Source organism: Lactuca saligna, chromosome 9 (assembly GCF_052625555.1).
Source record: "Lactuca saligna cultivar CGN05327 chromosome 9, ASM5262555v1, whole genome shotgun sequence".
Classification (NCBI taxonomy): Eukaryota; Viridiplantae; Streptophyta; class Magnoliopsida; order Asterales; family Asteraceae; genus Lactuca; species Lactuca saligna.
The window spans coordinates 8,414,495-8,434,200 of record NC_136425.1 but is presented as its reverse complement, the minus strand read 5'-3'; the positions used below and the strand labels follow the sequence as shown (position 1 = coordinate 8,434,200).

Sequence of the window (19,706 nt, the reverse complement as noted above, 5' to 3'; positions counted from 1 at the left end):
AGTAAGGGTTAGGCTATCATCGCATGAATACGCAGCCACAACATCGCCTGGACTCGTAATTCATAGTAAGGGTTAGAGTATCATCGCATGAATACGTAGTTACAACATCGCCTGAACTCGTAATTCATCACCTACATGTTATGAGTCTGTTGGTGTTTCCACGGGGTCATCTAGAATAGTCCGTGGTCGCCATGTATACTCTGGTAGATGACTACATCGCCAAATTTCCACATCGCCGGTCAAGGTTATGGTATCTCCTCTAATCTCACATCACCTATTTATCATCACCTTTCTATCATCACCTATTTCTCATCACCTAATTATCATCACTTATTTCTCTTCACCTAATTATCATCACCTATTTCTCATCACCTAATTATCATCACACATCATCTAATTCATCTACCCATGTTCTACCCAACATATTTGTAGATATAAAATATATATACATATTAACTCATTTAACACCTATATAAAACATTCATTCCACACTCATCTCAAATAAACAACAATATATAAACACATAACACGTATTTCATAGCAAATACAATATATAAAGACATATATATATATATATGTGTGTGTGTGTGTGTGTGTTAGAAGAAAGAGATCACATACTCACCCAAAACATATACTTAATACATTCAAACAATACTTGTATTAAAATCGTGTTATGAAAGGGAATATACACTCACTTGACCAGAAGACGATCGGACAACACTACAACTCTAAGAGTAGTATTCTTCGGTGAAACCGGGATATCTTCACACACCGGGTTTCTCGCGGGCAGAGCTTCGACTTGGAAACTCTTTTCTTCTCGGGATCTCCGGGGCTTCGGGACTCGCTTCGGGTCTCGGGGTTGATACCGGGGGTTCAGGATATTTCTTGCACGTAAATCGAGGTAAAACAGAAGAAAGATAAGAGAAAATAGCAACCTTAAACGGCTGGCCCTTCAAATCTATTTATAGGGCAAAATCTGCCCTTGCCACGTCGTGGCACCTTTTTCCACATCGTGGGCTTGATCGTTACCGCATGCGTCATCGCAAGTTGCGTCTGGGGGACTCCCGGAGATGTCAGAAGACCTGCCACATCGTGGCACTGCTTGCCACGACGTGGTCTCTGACACAGCTTTGGGGTTCGCGCCCCGAACTTCATAAATTCATAACTTTCGCATACGAACTCCATTTTCGACGTTCTTTATATCGACACGAAGGTGAGCTTATGCTCTACAACTCTATTTTAGACTCCATTGGCTAATTTTGACTTTATTTTTAATATATTATAATTATATTACTTATATATGATTTTTAGTAGGTCGGACATGAAAACTCCGTTCGAAATTCATTACTCCTTAATCTGAACTCCGTTTGCGCCTGTCTTTTTGTCGTTGGAATACTATTGATGAGATCTTCAATTCTCATTTAGAAATTTTTGGATAAATATCACTCGACCTCAATCTCGAGTTTCGGGCTGCATACTGCTAATGCTGAAACTTCGAAAAATCATAACTTCCTTATCCGAAGTCAGATTTAGACGTTCTTTTTATGCACGCTCTCGGTTTAACGTATTCAACGACTTTTATTTAGGTCTCTAAGGCCAAATATCTCTCTAAAATAAATTTACTATTTACATCGTGCTGTGTCGTGTCGGTTTTTTCGCGAAACTTCGACATGTCATAACTTCTTCGTTATAACTCGGATTTCGGCGTTCTTTATATGTACGAAAACCTTGTAACATATAATACAACTTAGTTAAAATTAATCCTTCTAAATAATCTTCCATTAAAAAGTCATTTTTTGATGCTTATCGTCTCTAAATTGACTAGTCCGGATCTACAGACGTTACAGAGATGATCCATAATCTTCAGATCTTCTGAAATTTATGAAAAAGTGTAGAAAATTCCTCTAAAAGTCGTCCCTCGTCGTCTGGGCACGTCTAAGGTTTAAACTGATCAGATAGGGAGTATTTATATACAAGTCAGAAGCATCAAACCAAAATTTTCAAAAAAATATGAACACTCTCTTTGGAAAAACACAATCGAGTTTTCCTCGGAGCCATGTTTTTCGCGTTTAATGGAGTACGTTGCTATTTTGAACATAAAAATCAAAAACACAATTATGCTTTATGAAGAAACACGACTGTGTAAAGTCTTCGAAGTCATGAAAGTCAGTTTTTAGCTTGGAAAAGTTGTAAAGGTGAAACATGAACAAAAGCACGATCACATGTCCAAAAACACGATCGTGTAAACTCAAAAACACGTGTTTCAAACACGAACTATAACGTCGCAAAAATTAGGACTAAAAATTCTGATTTTTAAACTAATACAAACTAGTATGCAAAACAACACCATATAAACCATGGTGAATCAAAGTGTATCAATAACATCCCATTACATCATAGTAATATTAAAGGCGGAACGATATGGTGTGTGCACTGCAATTGTCCCAGGCTCTTCCCTTTCGAACAAGAAGTACCTAAAACATTAATTGAAAACCATAAGCACAAAACTTAGTGAGTTCCCCAAAACATCACATACCATACATATCAAACATATAATGGGCCCCACCTGACATCGGGTCTCGCTTGGTAGACATATCTTTCAGTTATCAGGCCCCGTACGGTATACATATAAATATATAAACATATAATCATACAAACACATGCAATAATGACAAATATAAATATCATACAAGATAGTCATCGGTCCCCGCCCAGAAAATATATAAACACATAATATATGCAAGAGTCACACAGAAAACTAGCATCCAAATATATGATGATCATGGGTCGGCATTGTTGCCTTCAACCCGCTAACCATAGTGATGAAACTGACCTCAAGCTGCAAAATCACACAGACAAAATCTTAACCTGCTGGTTCGAAAGAACCCCGCGCTAACATCATCAAATAAATACCCAATTTATAATTGGATCTTAACCCATAATCCATAATCTAAGTTACTTGTCTAATATCCATGGTAAAAGACCATTTTTCCCTTTTTCTTACTTGGTCTAAAACCAAGGCCCAACCTATTTTTCAAAAGGCCCAAATTTTTAAATGGCATCCCAAGGCCCAATAAGGCCTAACTTCTAAATTAGGACCAAAATCCTCTTTGACCCAATACCAAGAAAGCCCACAGTTTATCCATGACCCAAATTCATAAGTCCAATGTTCCAACAACCTAAAATCCTAAATCATGGCCTAAACTCGAGAAAGTCAACCCAAAAGTCAAGCAGTTGAATACATTGGGCATACTCAGGCTTACGCTTGGCGTACTACTTCCGGGACTAGTACGCGCACAGCGTGCAAACTGTGTACCCCCCATGTTACATCTTTGGCCCTTCAAATTAAATAATTATTTTCATTTAGTAAATCAATTTTCATAATTTACAAGTTTTACCTCTATAACTTTGATAAATTCACATTTGATTTCATTTAATAAGTTTAATAATTTTTAGCTTTTCCGAATGCAATTAATCACCCTTTTATATATATATATATATATATATATATATATATATATATATATATATATATATATATATATATATATATATATATATATATATATATATATATATATATATATATATATATATATAGGCCCATATCTTACTATTCGCACAAGGCCTTCAAAATTAAAGGATCGGCTCTTATTTATTGGTTGGTTGGATTGGTCTCTCTCCTTTTAATAATGTACTTTGTAACTCTTGCTAGCATCTTGCTAGTTTTCTTGAATCCATCGTTAAAAAAATGATAAATGGTTATACTTGTGAATTTCAAGATTTAATTTAACCTAACATGTTTTGATGTTTCAATATTACAGAGCATCTCAAATTCAAACACCAAAATTTAATGTTATACATCAAAATAGTGTGGAGTTATTTTAGTACTTTATTTCCTACAACACTATAAATTATGAAAATTGATTTATGTTATGAACTTTTTATACAAATAAATTAATAATTTATGAACTTTTTATAAAAAAGATATTAATAAATTGTATAATGACAATAAGTTAAATGGTGTATATATATATATATATATATATATATATACAGAGAGAGAGAGTGTGTGTGTGTGTTAGGTTCAATTATTCTAACTAATTGTTGTATAGATATCGTATGTTATGAGAATGATAAAGAATATATGTTGTTTGATAATATAGATACATTCAATCTTACATAATTATTGTTATTAACACACATTCTCACTAATTAAATCGTCTATAAGATTATTATACACTTATTATTATTATTCTTATTTCTGTCAGAATATTATTAGAATGTTTTATTAGGTCGTATTTTGTCAGAATGAAAATAAGTAAAAATCGATGTGTGAGAACAAAAATAAATAATAATTAGGTAGAATGCATGAAAATGACGATATTTTTTTAAGGTTGAACGTATACGCATTGTTAAAAAACTTATTCTCTTAGTAATTCTCATAGCATACGATATCCGCACAATAATTAGTTATAATAGAATATATATATATATATATATATATATATATATATATATATATATATATATATATATATATATATAATACATTTTTTAGTGAAAAAAATTATGTAAAAGAATAATGTAAATTAGAGATTAAATAATACTTTTATCCTTTTTAAAAACTAAGGTTCTTGGTATGAAAGCCCAATGAACTTTTGAGTTTGATTTTATTTAATCATTAAATTTTTTTTTTTTTTTTTGTGCCTTATCAATCCTTAAACTTTCAGTTTACCTATTAAAAAAGGGAAAAACAAATTTGGTTCCAGTTTTTCGGTTAACGGCTGTTGATCTGGCTTTTTTTATATATATAAATTAACTATCAATATTTTAGTTTACATGGTTTTTTTAATTAAAAAAACTATGAAAAAGTGTTTTTTCTCCTCCACTCAGTCGTGAAGGAGAAAAGGAAGTCAACAAAAATTATTAACAATGTTGAATCTATAAAGAACGAAAGAGTACGTGTTAAAGCTTTGGCTATGGTAGAATATGAGACAAAAAAAGAAAAATGAGAAAGATTTGAAAATGCATGAGTGAAAGAAGATGATTAAGTATGAGATATATGTACGTGTTCTCCATCAACTATAGAAAAAGAAAAAATTCTAACCCACCACCTCCATTTTCTCAATTGATGGTTGGAAAAAGAATCAAAATCATATTCTATATGTGTTCTCCTTCATCTTCTCAACTGATAAATGACAAAAGAATCAAGAATAGGGCTTCTATCCATCTCACACATGCATCTCACACAGGTAACGAAATGAAGATGAACAAGTGAATCCTCTTCTTGAATTGATGGTTGGGTTGGATCTCAATTTAAAATCGATTACAAAAATACTACAAAGTCGTCAATTGAGATAGTGTTTGTGGGGTGTGTGTTCATTGATAATTAAACAGGAAAAAGCTTGGTTTTCATCTGCTTCAATTTCAAACTATAGACTCACAAAAAAAGCTTGAATTTCAAGATAAGTGATGTCAATGATAGATCTTATGCTACAGAAATCATGGCTGATATACGCGTCGGAGGGGAGAAACTCGACAGATGCCCGAAACCTCCGTAGACATAAATCACGAGATCGTGAACAGATCTATCGGTTTTCCTCACAACGCAGGTAGTATTCGTGAGGGAAGACGTCAAACATGCATTGTGTGGAAAACCGGTAGTTCTGTTTACGATCTCGTGATTTATGCCTACGGAGGTTTCGGGCTCAGGCACCAATTTTTTGGTGGATCTATTCACTATTTGTTCACGATCTCATGGTGGCGGTGGTCTTATCTGCCTTGATGGCTTGACCATGGATCGTGAAAACTAAAATGGAAGTGTACAACTGAGATGTCTCTTTTAATCTCCTATTATTCGAGAGTTATTGCGAATAGTTTTTCGTAGGGGTGCGACTGCGATTTAGTTGAAGAAACACAAAAGACACTAAGGTTTGGAAAAAAAAAACATATTTTCCCAGAAATTTTTAATAAAAAACCATATAATACTAAAATATTGATCGTAAATTTTTATAATATATAAAAAAATAGTCAAATCAACAGCTCCTAACCGGAAATTTAAAACCAAAATTGTTTTTTTCATTTTTAACAAGGAACGGATCGGTCACAAGAAAACAAAGAAAAAATAAACTTCATGACCAAACAAAACCAAACTCGAGAGTTAATTGTGTTTTTGTGTCAATAACCTTAAAAATTAATAGAAAGATAATGATGCAAATGATGATATTGTCAAAACTTTTATAACACATTTTGTAAATAATAGTTTTTAATATTATTAGTAAATCTAGTTGGATACACGTGTAGGGGCTGGAAGTGTTATTAACTAAACTATCCAAGTCTGTAGTGAAAATAACACCAACATACGTTTAAAAAGTTTGGCCTTTTTAGTCTTTTTAAATATCCTCCGCTTTTGACTGTAATTCTTATAGATTCGAGGGGCAGTTTGCTAAATCTCTCCCTATATAAACCACACGCCATCCATTCTCGCTCCCATGCCTCTTATTTTTTTTTTTCCTCTCTTGCCTTCTCTCTTTCTCTCTCTTAAACGATAACAGTTTTTTTTTTTTTTTTTTTTTTTTTTAATATTTATATTTATATTATTTTCTTGAAAATTTATGGTTGTAATTACCATGCTACCCCTGTCTCCTCGGTCCTCACTTGGGGATATTGCTGGAAGATTTGGATTCTTGTTGAGTGGAATTTCTGGAAATTTTGGAGTTTTTATGTGCTGACCTGGTGGATCCTCATGCAAGGTACAATGGACCACTCACGTAGACAATTGCCGCCAATGGTGCCACATAAGCGAAAAGTGAGAGATGAAACGTTTGACTTTCTTAAGCCGTCAAGGCCGATAAGACCACCACCACCGCCACCACCAAAGCTAGCCAAGCCGAAAACTGTTGCTCCTCGATCCACGGCCCCAATTAAACCATCATCCAAACCCTCTGTATCTTCTCCGGCTCAGGCGCCGGGCAATAATAACATACTCCTAGCTGGATACTTGGCTCATGAGTACCTCCACAAAGGCACATTATTCGGCCAATTATATACTCCGGCTCCACCAGCTTCTCCGGCGGCCAGTTCAGCCGGTTCTAAGACAACGATACAGCCGAGTTCTGGTTCTCTTAATCGGGAAAGGGGAAAGGCTGTTGAGCTGAAGCCGAAGCTGAAGCCAAAGCCAAGCGAGAAGAAACGTATTCACGAGCCGCAGCTGGTCAAGAATCAAAGGTACGCCGACGTGTCCCAGCTGCTAAAAGATGGGGTCCACATACCGGGCATTGTTAACCCATCACAGCTTGCTCGTTTCTTGCATCTATAATGAGTTTAAATCATCATTCGTAAGGGATTTAATTTAAGTTTTCGATAAATTAAAATATTTACGTATATATAAAAGATGTTATATTTAGAAAGCAAGAACATCTATAAGATGATGTTTAGACCTTGAGGTTTTGCAGGTGATTATTCGATACTGAATAGTGAATAATCAGAACTCAGAAGCATGTAATAGATAAAACATGTTGCATATGGATAATGTTTATATGCATAATCGCATGTTTCATAATTAGTTTTGTTGCAGGTATGGAATAATTGCTTGATCCTAAATATAAGAGACAATAGGTTAAACAAATATATGAAATTTATTTATTTCCAGTTTAAATCATAACATGCAAGTTGTCGCTTTTGAAACGCACACCTAAAGAATGGGGTGTTTCGCATGTGCATTTTGCAAATTAATATGTTATGTTGAATAATTAGAATCAAGTTCTAAACTATAATAAAAGTTGTAGGATATTGATGTGTTTTTTAAAGTCATTTTGGTAGTGTCCAAGTGCTTAGAAACTTTTGATTATTTAAGAAATTAAAATAAGCGTAATAAGTAAAAGAATGTTGTATAATTGATTTTATTATATCTCTTGATAATCGATTTTGTTGCTTATCAAACTGATTATGTAAATAAATAATAAGATAATCATAAGAAAAAATAGATAAGTGAATCAAACATTAGAACCCGATTCTTATAACATTGAATATAAATTATAATAATAAGATAATCACATTGAAAAACTAATAATTAGGGTTTGATGGTGATTTCATGAGATGGATATAAATGATCACAAGTAACTTTAATAGATAATGATATGTTGGTTATTTTAGTATCGTCAAACTTTTTAGTATAATAAGGATTATTTGATACAAACTAACTAGTGAGAATGTTTGATAATGACAATAGTTATCTAAGATTAACATATTCATATTATCAAACAACATATTTTCTTTGTCATTCTAATAGAATAACACTGTCCACACATCTGCACAATAGATGTCAATCCATATTTGAACCTATCTCTCTCTCTCTCTCTCTCTCTCTCTATATATATATATATATATATATATATATATATATATATATATATATATATATATATATATATATATATATATATATATATATATATATAAGGAATATACATGTGTTTCCAACAAAACATGTTTCCTTAAACTATGCTAATCATTACCTTAATATATACAAAAACATAGTTTTTTTTTTTTTTTTTTTTTAAATTTTTATGAAGCTATTTATATCGAAAAAAGATTTTAAATATACCAAAATTCATGATATTTTATTCTCTACAAATAGACATCTATATTGATATACTTTTATGATAAAATATTTTTTTTTTATATTTTTAGCTATCGTTATTTATAAGTGAATAAAAATGCATCAGATTTTTGCTACAGTACATTTATTATTCACTTATGAATAAAAATATATAATTATTTTTTTTACAGTTTAAGTATCATTTATACTACTTATTCATATATGAATAACAAATTAACTGTAATAAAAATCTGATAAATGTTTTTTTTATATATATGAATATAAAATATGACGACAACTAACACACGTTTTATTCATATATAAATATAATATATGATGAAAGATGATGTAAAAAAATATATTTTAAGTAAGAAAACTTTATTGCTTGTCATATTCATATATGAACGATACTTAAGCTGTAAAGAAAGTTACGCATACGTTTTATTCGTAAGTGAATAACGAATATAATGTAATAAAAATCTGATAAATTTTTTTATTCACTTATGAATAACAAGAGCTGAAACTCTAAAAAAAATATTTTATCTTAAAAGTATATCAATATGAATGTCTATTTATAGAGAATAAAAAAATTATGAATTTTGCTAAATTTAAAATAATTTTTCGATAACAATGACTTTCTAATATATATATATATATATATATATATATATATATATATATATATATATATATATATATATGTTTTTGTGTATATTAAGGTAATGATTACCATAGTTTAAAGAAACATGTTTGGTTGGAAGACACATGTTTATCCGTTATCCATTTCCGACGGTATGCCTAAATGTTTTGCTGCAAAATAAATGTGTGGCTGAGAATGATTCCCCAATTCTCAACCTTTTTTTTTCTCAATTGAACCCTCCTATATATATATATATATATATATATATATATATATATATATATATATATATATATATATATATATATATATATATATATATATATATATATATATATAGAGAGAGAGAGAGAGAGAGTGAGAGAGAGAGAGAGTAAGTTGATTTGAGAGCATAAAAAAGGTTGAAATCGCAATAACATATCACATCCGTTTAAATTTTCAAATCTATGGCTAATATCAATGTGTCATTTTATGTAAATTATGAAATTAAGATAATTAGTTTGTAACTTTTATATAGATGTCGTGGTTATTATGGGATTTCATTTCTCTTTGTTCCATAAAATTGGCATTTTAAATATGTATTGGATTCAAAGGAGGTCGCCAGAGTGCTAGACATTCTCAGGAGGTAGTAGAGGATTGAGTATTGAATTGAATATCAAGAAAACTGAGTTATTTTGTAGCACACTGGTTTGGGACATTTCTGAATTTAGGGTTTGTGGACTGTAATTCGATCATGTAAAGGTTTTAGGCTTTGAGGAAGTAAAGTTATTGAATGTTGATAATATTTGTTACGAGATCTAAGCCCTTAATTTGTGTACCGAAATCACAGAGTAAAATAGGAAAAGTTATATGTCGAGCTTCTTGCATGGATTATGGTTTTAGTTCGACATTTGTTAAGGCAAAAGTAACTAGATAGAATTGAGGGTCTCGACAATACCTTTCTATGCATATAAAGAACACTGAAAACCGAGTTGAGACGAAGAAGTTATAGTTGATTAAAGTTGAATTGGAAGTTGGGGATTTTGTCCTATGTTGGGCATAGGAAAGCTACGATGGGCATAGGCGCTAAATTTTGGACCCGAGTTTAATAACCTATGTAGGGCTTAGGTTATGCTACACGGGGCGTAGCCGCTGCAGACCAAAACCCTAACCCTAACCCTAAGGTTTTGATCAATATTTAAGGGGTTTAACTTCTTGGAAACCTTCCCATGACCAGCCTCCATCACCTCATATTGCTCCTTTGAAACCCTAGCCACCGATTGTGAGTTTTGTAGCTTTTGGAGAGTTATGTGTGCTCCTTGAAGGAAGAAAGTTCTTGTAGAATCAATTGAGAAGCTTCAAGGTGTGTAGATTTGGAGTTTGCAAGCCAACATATATCTCTGGAAGGTATAAAACTTTTATCTTGATGCTTATACATGTTATATCTAATATGGTTATGAGTTTCATGCTTTTATCCCCATAATCTTGGTCCTTGTGAGTATGGATTACTCCAGACCATTTGAATGCCTCCTTCTGATGTTTTTAAGGTTATAGAGTCATAAAAATGAGAGCTTAGGTCCTCTTATCCATCCATACATGAGTTCTTGAGCAAAAGGTGGCAATATAGACTTAGATTTTGGTTGTGTGTTCATCTTGGTCGTGTAAAGGGATGAAGTCAGAGACTTTATCCATTAAGACATTTATTTAGATCAAATCTAGGAGTTTAAGAGGTTGACTTGCTGTATTAAGAGCTTAATAGAAGTTTTTGGGATCAGGGGCTCTACGTTTGGCATAGCCTCTATACGTTGGTTGTAGCTCTACACTAGGTGTAGACTTATGTAATATGAGCTTAGCTCTACGTTGGGCATATATTAGATACGTTAAGCGTAAGTTAACTGAGGGCTGAACATTGACCTTTTGACCAGTTTGACTTTTGATCAACCATGTTGGGACTTAGTGTGGGAAGGAAAAAATGGTCTTTTGCCCAAAGTAGGTTTAATTGTGAGCCTAGAACTTTCATGGTCTAGTCATTTCCTTAATTGGTAATTAGGGTTTTATTATGGATATTTTTAGCAAGAGGAGGCTTGATATCGTCGGCTCGAGTGGGTGGTTTATCTTGTCTTCAAGATTAAGGTGAGTCTTCTAACTATACTTGCCTGTGTAGTAGTATATGCATGTTGACTAGTTGGATCTTAATTGTTGATTTGTGTTATATGTGAACTGAGTTGCTGATAACTCCTGGATTGATGTGAGTCCATAGGATTGTTGATCAAGGTTGCTGATACTCGTGAGGTGTGTTGTTAATCCATGGGGCGTGCTGTTAGTCCATTAGGACCACTTATAGTCCCCAACGTTGTTGATAACCCTTAGTTAATTATTATGTTGTGATGTATGCGATATTTTAGGGAACTCACTAAGCTTTACACTTACAGTTGTGGATTAAATATTTATGCATATACTTATTAGATTGCGAAGGCGGGACTGTACACACACATCAACATATTTATGATTTGAGTTCCCGCATTGGTTTCTTTAACTCTGATTCCTGAATGATGTTTTATGAACAAATGGCTTGACTTGAATGTAATTGTATTAAAAATGGATGTTTTATTATATTGAAAATGAAAAAATTAGCGTGAGATTTTGAGATGTTACATAATTTGACCATCATGTGGTGGTAAGAAGCTCCGTGAAGGGTTATTTCCTATAGACAACGGAAGGCCATAATTGGGGGGTGAAGCTTAGGAAGGGGTAATAAACATGCAAGTTATATTAGCGAGTTAGACATGAAGATAGTTGATAATGTTGTTGATAATGTGTGCATTATTTCATAGTTATGTGACCCCTAGAGTAAGTTTTTTTTTTCTTTGATATTACATGAGAACTATTCTTTGGCTTGAAGACGTGCTAACCCGTATACCCGGAGGGGTCAACATTGTTTTTTAACAAAGGATTACGTGGTTTAGTTGAGGGTATGATTGTTTGTTGAGGTTCTCATTTGGGACACATTCAGTGACAACTTGCTTCTTTATCCATTAGATTTGGTGGTATGAGGCTATACCCAATGACAAAGTCTTGCTCTTATGGATGCTAACTAAGATAACACTTGCATGTTTTTGATCAAACTAAGAAAATTACTTTCAAATGCTACTCAATCAATTGCTTCTATTTTGTACTACTTTTCTTGAACTTTTTGTATTTGCATCCACAATCTATTGGTTCAATTATGTTGTTTGTTTTGTTTTTTTAACCAATTTTTTAAACCAAACGAATAACTTTTCTAGAGTTCCGCCTTTTATTTGGCTTGCCAAATTAACTATTTGCAATGATAATCAAAATACAACCTATCAAAATCTAACATACGTATAAATCGCAAACAAAACCACATGACTAAAACAATATATATATATATATATATATATATATATATATATATATATATATATATATATATATATATAAATGGTCACACACTCAAAACAAAGTTTTGTCCTCGTCATTGGAATATCAGGTATGGTCAACGAATTATACAAATATTGGTCATGTAAGTGTACGAGCTTCTATCCATCACTTCTAATTTCAGACTCAATATCCAAAATTATTTCATTAGATTCTTTTATTGATCTTAATGTCCCAAGGTCCTCGGTTATCCTTACAATCGCTCTAAACCTACAAAACAACCAAAAATATCTCAAAATAGATTGTGTTCCACCACAACACATATTTAAGAAAGTGATATGATATGCATATAATGCAATAGAAATGAATTAAAAACCTTATAAATCATATATAAAAATGTCTTTAACACATGTAGATGTCTAGAGGATGTATAAAGTTAAAATTTCCTTTTTAATGTTTAGTGCTTATGATAACATACAATAAATAATAATTAAGGTATGTTTATGTATCAACAATAAAGTGTACATGGGTCTTATGTACAAGTTTACATGTTATTTTTTGTGTGACGAGAATATAGTGATTGATCTTATTTTTTAAGTTTTATTTTTTTCTTATTTTTTGGATGATTGAGAGGGAAAGAGAAGGGAAGGAGAAGGAAGGAAAGAAAGTTACCATTCCTTTCTTTCCTAAAAAAACTCCGAGAACATGGTGCAAGAGTTTTGTGATCATTGCAAGATAAACAACAAATTATTTAATAATATGGCGGCTTTGAACTTGTGTTACTCAATTTATTAATTTGATGCGTTGAATCATGATTTTACGGAGGGGAAAAGAATGAATATTGCACAACACCTTGATTTTTATTATGATGTTTGTTAAAGAACATGATCGGTTTTCTAATTTCAGTGGAATCATCCATCTTTTGCAGAGTCATGACGGAAACAAGAAAATATATTTCTTATTACTTGGTGTATTGGCTAGAAAAGTTGGTATTGGTTTTGCCTTTACAATGACTACAAATATAAGATGTATTTTAATTATGAAATTTGCTAAATTGGATTTGAGAAATCGGATCTTGATTTTTGAGTGCTTCTTTGATTTCTGTCATTGAAAAAGAAGAATTAGCAAAAATTACAAATGATGTTGTAGTTGATCGTTTCCAAGAAGACATACAAGTCATAGATGACAATTATATTATGAGTTTGAACATTTTTTTTTTTGTTAATGCAACTTTATAATCTGTATTTAAAACCGTATTGACCTGATTGATAATTTTTTTCATATACCCTCAACATATCAAAATCATGGATCCACCAATGGTAAATCACAATCACAACGATATAATGCACCTCCATGTTTGTTGGATAGGTAACAAGAGGAAAACGACCTGACCAAATGTATGAGATATGATGTAAACGAAAATTTTATTTTGATTTTTAAACAAACAAATTAAATTTTGAGGAGTTATGAGGTAAAAAAATATATATATAACCGTGAGTAAAAAAAAATTATTACGGTAAGAAACCATTAACCCGGTTTCAATAGTTGAATTAGAACATAGCAACGAAGATATGAATATCGAATAGGGCCAACGTTGCGTTTTATTCTACGCGGTTAACGGAAGGTTAACAAGGGCTTGTTTCTGTTTCCATTCCTATTTCCGGTGTACAGGTCAGTCGTCTCCCCGCCTCCGTTTCACCTCTTTCATTTCTCCTTTTTTTTTTTTTTCTTCTCAATATTAGGGCTTCTGATTTCGGTTTTATAATCATCTCGATTCGATCTATTCTCTATATAACTGTTTATTCTCCGTACTAGCGTACTAGATCTTGTTGAACTCAACCAACAGAAAAATGGTGAGAGGATTGTTCAACAAGCTCGCATCTGAATCGCTGAAGGTTGCGGGAAAATGGCAACAACAGCAGCTCCGCCGTCTCAATATCCATGAATATCAGGTCCCGTTCCTCTGTTCTTCGCTTATAGTTATATCCTTTTGGTTTTTATTAGTGTAGCGTATATTTGTGATCAACTGTCCTGTTTTGTTATAACTGCATCTGTTGTACGACGAAAGAAAAAAAATAAGAACACAAAGAGATGTAGGGATTTCGAGTTTGATATGCTCCAGTTAACTATTGTTTCTGAATATGAGATATATGCCTATCTGCTAGATAGCAAGTATATGAAAAGAATAAGAACACGAAGTGATACATGTGTTTGACTTTGATATGCTTGAATTAAGCATTGTTTTTAGAAATTAATTATATTCCATGGTAGAGATTAAACTTTTGTCTCCAATTCTGCTAAAATTTGTCATAAGTTGGACTGTTATAAGTTACCGAATCATAGTGATATTAGCTTTGATTTGACGTCTACTGTTTTTCTAGACTTGGATGTCTACATGGCATTTGTTCTCCTAGATTAGTACACATCATGGCATCAGTTTACAAATGTTATCTGCCTTTTACGTGCTATGTTTTATCTGTAGTTACTTACTCACATCAGTTCTTGCATCAGGGAGCGGAATTGATGGGCAAGTTTGGTATTAATGTTCCAAAAGGTGTTGCTGTTTCCTCTGTTGAGGAGGTCAGAAAGGCTATACAAACAACTTTTCCAAATGAAAAGGAGGTAATTAAATGTAGACTTATTTTTTTTCTGCTTGAATTATTCATGAGAAGTAAAACCATGACCAAGACTGGTGCCTTTTAAATGCCAACAAGTGATGTAATAAGCCATAATGGTTGAAACATGTGGGTTGTGGTTTTCTTAATATTTATTTCTTCACCTTACTTCCAACTTGTCAGAAGGTTGTAGTCTAGACTCTAGAAGTTGTAATCTACTACATTTTTGTACTTGAATGTTCATTAGTTGACATGTAAACATTTTGCACTGGTTTCTTTTGGTCCAGTTGGTGGTGAAGAGCCAAATTCTTGCTGGTGGAAGGGGCCTGGGGAAGTTCACAAGTGGTCTTCAGGGTGGAGTTCACATTGTCAAAACTGAACAGGCTGAAGAGATTGCTGGTATGAAATTCTTTTCTACTCGCTTTCATTATGATTTTTAATTTTTTTTTTGACCCTTAATTGATTTCGAAAAAATGATAATTTGATGTTGTTGTAGGGAAGATGCTTGGACAGACTCTTGTTACTAAACAAACTGGCCCTCAAGGCAAAGTTGTCAGCAAGGTTGACATCACTCTTATTCTCCTTCATATCTTATTCTGATCATTGGTTGCTTTTACTTTTTACAACTTTTCAAGATCTCTTTTACATTTGAACCTAAATATCAACATACCCTTGAACCTATGCAGGTTTACTTGTGTGAAAAGATGTCACTTGTGAATGAGATGTACTTTGCAATCACTCTTGATCGTACAACCGCTGGTCCTGTAAGCTTGTTTTTTTTTAATATAGTATTAAGGTTTCTTTCAACACATCTTCTGTTATTGGTGCTTAATGAATGAGTCCTTGTTGTTCAGCTTATAATTGCATGCAGAGAGGGAGGAACCAGCATTGAAGACCTTGCAGAGAAATTCCCTGACATGATTATAAAGGTAAGGTATGCCTGCCTTTCTTTATAATATGGGCAAAAAAGTCCAGGAATAGAAAAGTATTTCACACTTTATTTGCAGGTTCCTATTGATGTTTTCAAAGGAATTACAGATGAAGATGCTGCCAAAGTTGTAGATGGTCTTGCTCCTAAAGTAGCTGACAGAAATGCTTCAATTGAACAAGTGAAAAAATTGTATAACCTTTTCCGTGAATCCGATTGCACTCAGTTGGAGGTCAGCTTTAACTTTACACACAAGTTTATAGCTTTTCACTTTTATTTTAACTTTTAAGTTGAAGTTGTTTGTTCCTTTACCCTTCAGATTAATCCCATTGCTGAGACTTCTGATAACAAATTGGTTGCTGCTGATGCTAAGTTAAATTTTGATGATAATGCTGCATATCGTCAGAAAGAAATATTTGCTCTTCGTGATCCAACACAAGAGGATCCTCGTGAGGTATAACAGAAATGTGATTATAGGTTCATTGCTTATATTGATAAAAAGAGTAAAGTATGGTGTGTTATTTTTCAATTTGTTGCAGTTTGGCTATAAGTTATTTCTCAAGTAATGAGTTGTTTGTTTTTAAACAACACATGACAGGTGGCAGCTGCGAAAGCAGATTTAAATTACATCGGATTGGATGGTGAAATTGGATGTATGGTGAATGGTGCAGGATTGGCAATGGCCACCATGGACATCATAAAGTTACATGGAGGAACTCCCGCTAACTTTTTGGATGTTGGTGGAAATGCTTCAGAGGGACAGGTGGGGCCCACTTCAACTCAACTCTATTTTTTTTTTATTTTTTTTTTTTTGAAATATGTATTCTGATATTTGCGTTAATCAGGTTGTGGAGGCATTCAAGATCTTGACTTCAGATGAGAAAGTGAAAGCAATTTTGGTTAATATTTTTGGAGGGATAATGAAATGTGATGTCATTGCTAGTGGGATTGTTAATGCTGCTAAACATGTGGGATTTCTATTTAAAATATTTATGCAACATTTATATGTATGTATCCGTTTAGAAGGATTTGAGAAATGAGTGTTCTGTTTACAGGTTGCGTTGAAAGTGCCTGTGGTAGTTCGTCTTGAAGGTACAAACGTTGACCAAGGAAAGAGGATTCTCAAGGTAAAATTCATCATTTTTTTGTAATCTACATTTGACTTATTCATATTAAAAAGAAAAGAAAAAATTAGAGAGATGATGTTGATTGATTGATTGGTTGATTACACAGGAGAGTGGGATGGCACTGATTACAGCGGAAGATTTGGATGATGCGGCTGAGAAAGCAGTTAAAGCACTCAAATCATCTGCATAAAATGTATTTTCCACTTTTTCTGATTTTTTATTTTTATTTTTTGTGGTATTTAAACCAAGAACTAGTATTTTGATCATCATTTTGTTCTGATATGGGTGGAGGTCGGTTGTTTTACCTCATTTTCCGGGAATAAATACAAAAGAAATTCTGATTTAATATTTGGTTAGATAATTAGTCGAATAATTTACTCGGTAATGAATTAAAATTAATCTCGTGGCTTAATGTAAATTTACTAAGAGATAAGTTAATATGGGTTGAATCTTTACTTGAAAGAAAATGTTTTATGTACGATGACAGACGATTCAAATTTCTCAACTAGAATTAGATTGGGATTGGAACATCCAACCAAAATTACCACTCTCTAAATCTACTCACAAAAGGTTTTGTTGGTGTAGCATCTATTATAATTTGATGTTGATTCTCTAAATCTACTCACATAGGTTTTGTTGGTGTAACATGTATTATAATTTGATGTTGATTAAGATATTGGTAGTGCGACTGAATTTAACTTCTTATCTTAAGCAGTACTTGTATATGCAAAGTAGCAAACCACAAGATGGAAAACATCCAAAAGCAGAAAAAAGAAAAAACACGATCCAGTGATCGTGATCGTCTATAGTTAAAATCATAAGATCACCAAAAGACTAACATGTGTATTATGATGTTTTGCCTACTTTTAAGATGAATGGATGTGATGCTCAATCAGACTTGCTGCTACTTGTAATGTTTGATTTCGAAAGTTGGATGAAAATATTTTGGAGGCCTAATCTAAACCTTAATGAATAATTTTGTAAGCTCTGTTTTAGATTTTTGTAATAGGAATGATGAATTTCATAAGGTTTACAAGACTCAAGTCTTAACTAAAATAAAGACCAAAGAGATTGCATCAGATCTGTAAGATCTTACAATCCTAGTCTGGCCTTAGCAATCCTAATGCAATCAATATTGTTTTCTATTTGTGGGATCTTAAAATCAAGATCAAGATCTTAATAACTATGAGACAATCTGCAAAAAAATTATATTTGTTAGGATAATAACTATAAAGAATGTTTGCTCTTATAAGTTCCATCATGACTAGAGTTGGCAATATCTGGATTAGGTTCGGATTCAGCCCATTTAATAATTGGGTTGACATATTTATTTAAATGAGTTGATATATCCAATATAACCCAACCTTTTAGATGTATGGTTTTCATCAGGTTGACTTGTTCCCAACCCAACATACTATATAACCAATTTAAAATAAAAAAATAAAATAAAGATTATACCGTTCAAATTAGTTCCAAATGTAAATAAAGTTTCAAAATATGATAAAAATACAATTCTAATTAAAAAATACATATAAATTGTTCAAATAATATTAAAAATGTTTAATTTCGAAATGATTTTGAAAAGTTGCAAATATTGCGGGTGCTAAGAAAAATGATGAGAATTATGATTGCATTTTTTTAAACACAAATAATAATACATTATAAATTTTAAATTAATTCTTTGATTAATACATGATAATATTCAAATAAGCATTAAATTAAATACATGTTAATGTTAAATGAGTTTGTAGGTTGAAAACGAGTTGATATTTTTTACTTAACTCAACCTATTTAATTAAATATGTTAAGCGGTTCAACCCAACCCTCAAATTTTGGGTTGGGTTAGCGGGTTAGATTGATTTTTGCCGATTCTAATCATGACATTTTTTGGAGCAGCAGACAATATATTAATAAGAAAGAAATAACTCAAGCGAGAGGCTCAAGAAAATTACATGAAACAATTCAAAATCGAGGAAGAGCTCCAAGCGACCCATTTAATGGAGCTACATTTTGATTTACATTTAATCAAATTAAAGGAGTTAATACTAATATCATCCGTAATTAACATAATCGACTGCCTTTTGTTCCTAAAGAGAATAACATTGCATGCCTTCCGGATCATCCAAAGGGTGGTATAGACAACTGACAACCTCAACTTTTGTAGTCTTTTACTTCCAGCATTCGTGTTGAGTAAAGCTAGTAACTCATCACAAGAAGAGGGTTGCACCTGTAAATAAAATAAGAAGACCAATCCACCATCCATCTCCATATGACCGAAGCAAAAGAAGAACAGGAGAATAAGACATGATTTGTGCATTCATCATGAACATGAAAGAAGCGACATGCAGAGGAGGAAATCCGCTTGATTAGATTCATAGAAGTGTGAATTTTGTTTCTAAACAATCACCAAACAAAA

General features: G+C 32.4%; 2 protein-coding genes across 4 annotated transcripts; both read left to right on the top strand.

The window, feature by feature from the left end:
* The first annotated feature begins 6,760 nt into the window (after window positions 1-6,760).
* LOC145015962 (uncharacterized) lies at window positions 6,761-7,321 on the top strand. Its single transcript, XM_078974425.1, has one exon. The coding sequence runs from the start codon at window positions 6,761-6,763 to the stop codon at window positions 7,319-7,321; it is 561 nt and encodes a 186-aa protein (XP_078830551.1).
* Window positions 7,322-14,161: 6,840 nt separating this feature from the next.
* On the top strand, window positions 14,162-17,636 carry LOC145015737 (succinate--CoA ligase [ADP-forming] subunit beta, mitochondrial-like). 3 transcript variants are annotated; one of them, XM_078974208.1, is made up of 13 exons: window positions 14,162-14,291; window positions 14,436-14,572; window positions 15,132-15,242; window positions 15,523-15,634; window positions 15,732-15,796; window positions 15,922-15,999; window positions 16,090-16,164; window positions 16,243-16,395; window positions 16,483-16,617; window positions 16,762-16,926; window positions 17,009-17,131; window positions 17,219-17,290; window positions 17,397-17,636. In XM_078974208.1, the coding sequence occupies exons 2-13, from the start codon at window positions 14,471-14,473 to the stop codon at window positions 17,478-17,480; spliced, it is 1,275 nt and encodes a 424-aa protein (XP_078830334.1). In that variant the 5' UTR covers window positions 14,162-14,291; window positions 14,436-14,470; the 3' UTR covers window positions 17,481-17,636. The 3 variants fall into 3 exon arrangements, with proteins under 3 accessions (XP_078830334.1, XP_078830336.1, XP_078830335.1); XM_078974210.1 differs by having other exon boundaries at window positions 14,189-14,291; window positions 14,444-14,572; XM_078974209.1 differs by lacking the exon at window positions 14,162-14,291 and having other exon boundaries at window positions 14,319-14,572.
* Window positions 17,637-19,706: the final 2,070 nt, after the last annotated feature.

Bases quoted from the DNA above. Each gene is read 5' to 3' on its own strand.
- LOC145015962 (XM_078974425.1), top strand. From the start codon at position 6,761: ATGGACCACTCACGTAGACAATTGCCGCCAATGGTGCCACATAAGCGA.
- LOC145015737 (XM_078974208.1), top strand. From the start codon at position 14,471: ATGGTGAGAGGATTGTTCAACAAGCTCGCATCTGAATCGCTGAAGGTT. The intron at 16,165-16,242 runs GTAAGGTATGCC...CTTTATTTGCAG, and splicing joins TCCCTGACATGATTATAAAG to GTTCCTATTGATGTTTTCAA. The intron at 16,927-17,008 runs GTGGGGCCCACT...TGCGTTAATCAG, and splicing joins GAAATGCTTCAGAGGGACAG to GTTGTGGAGGCATTCAAGAT.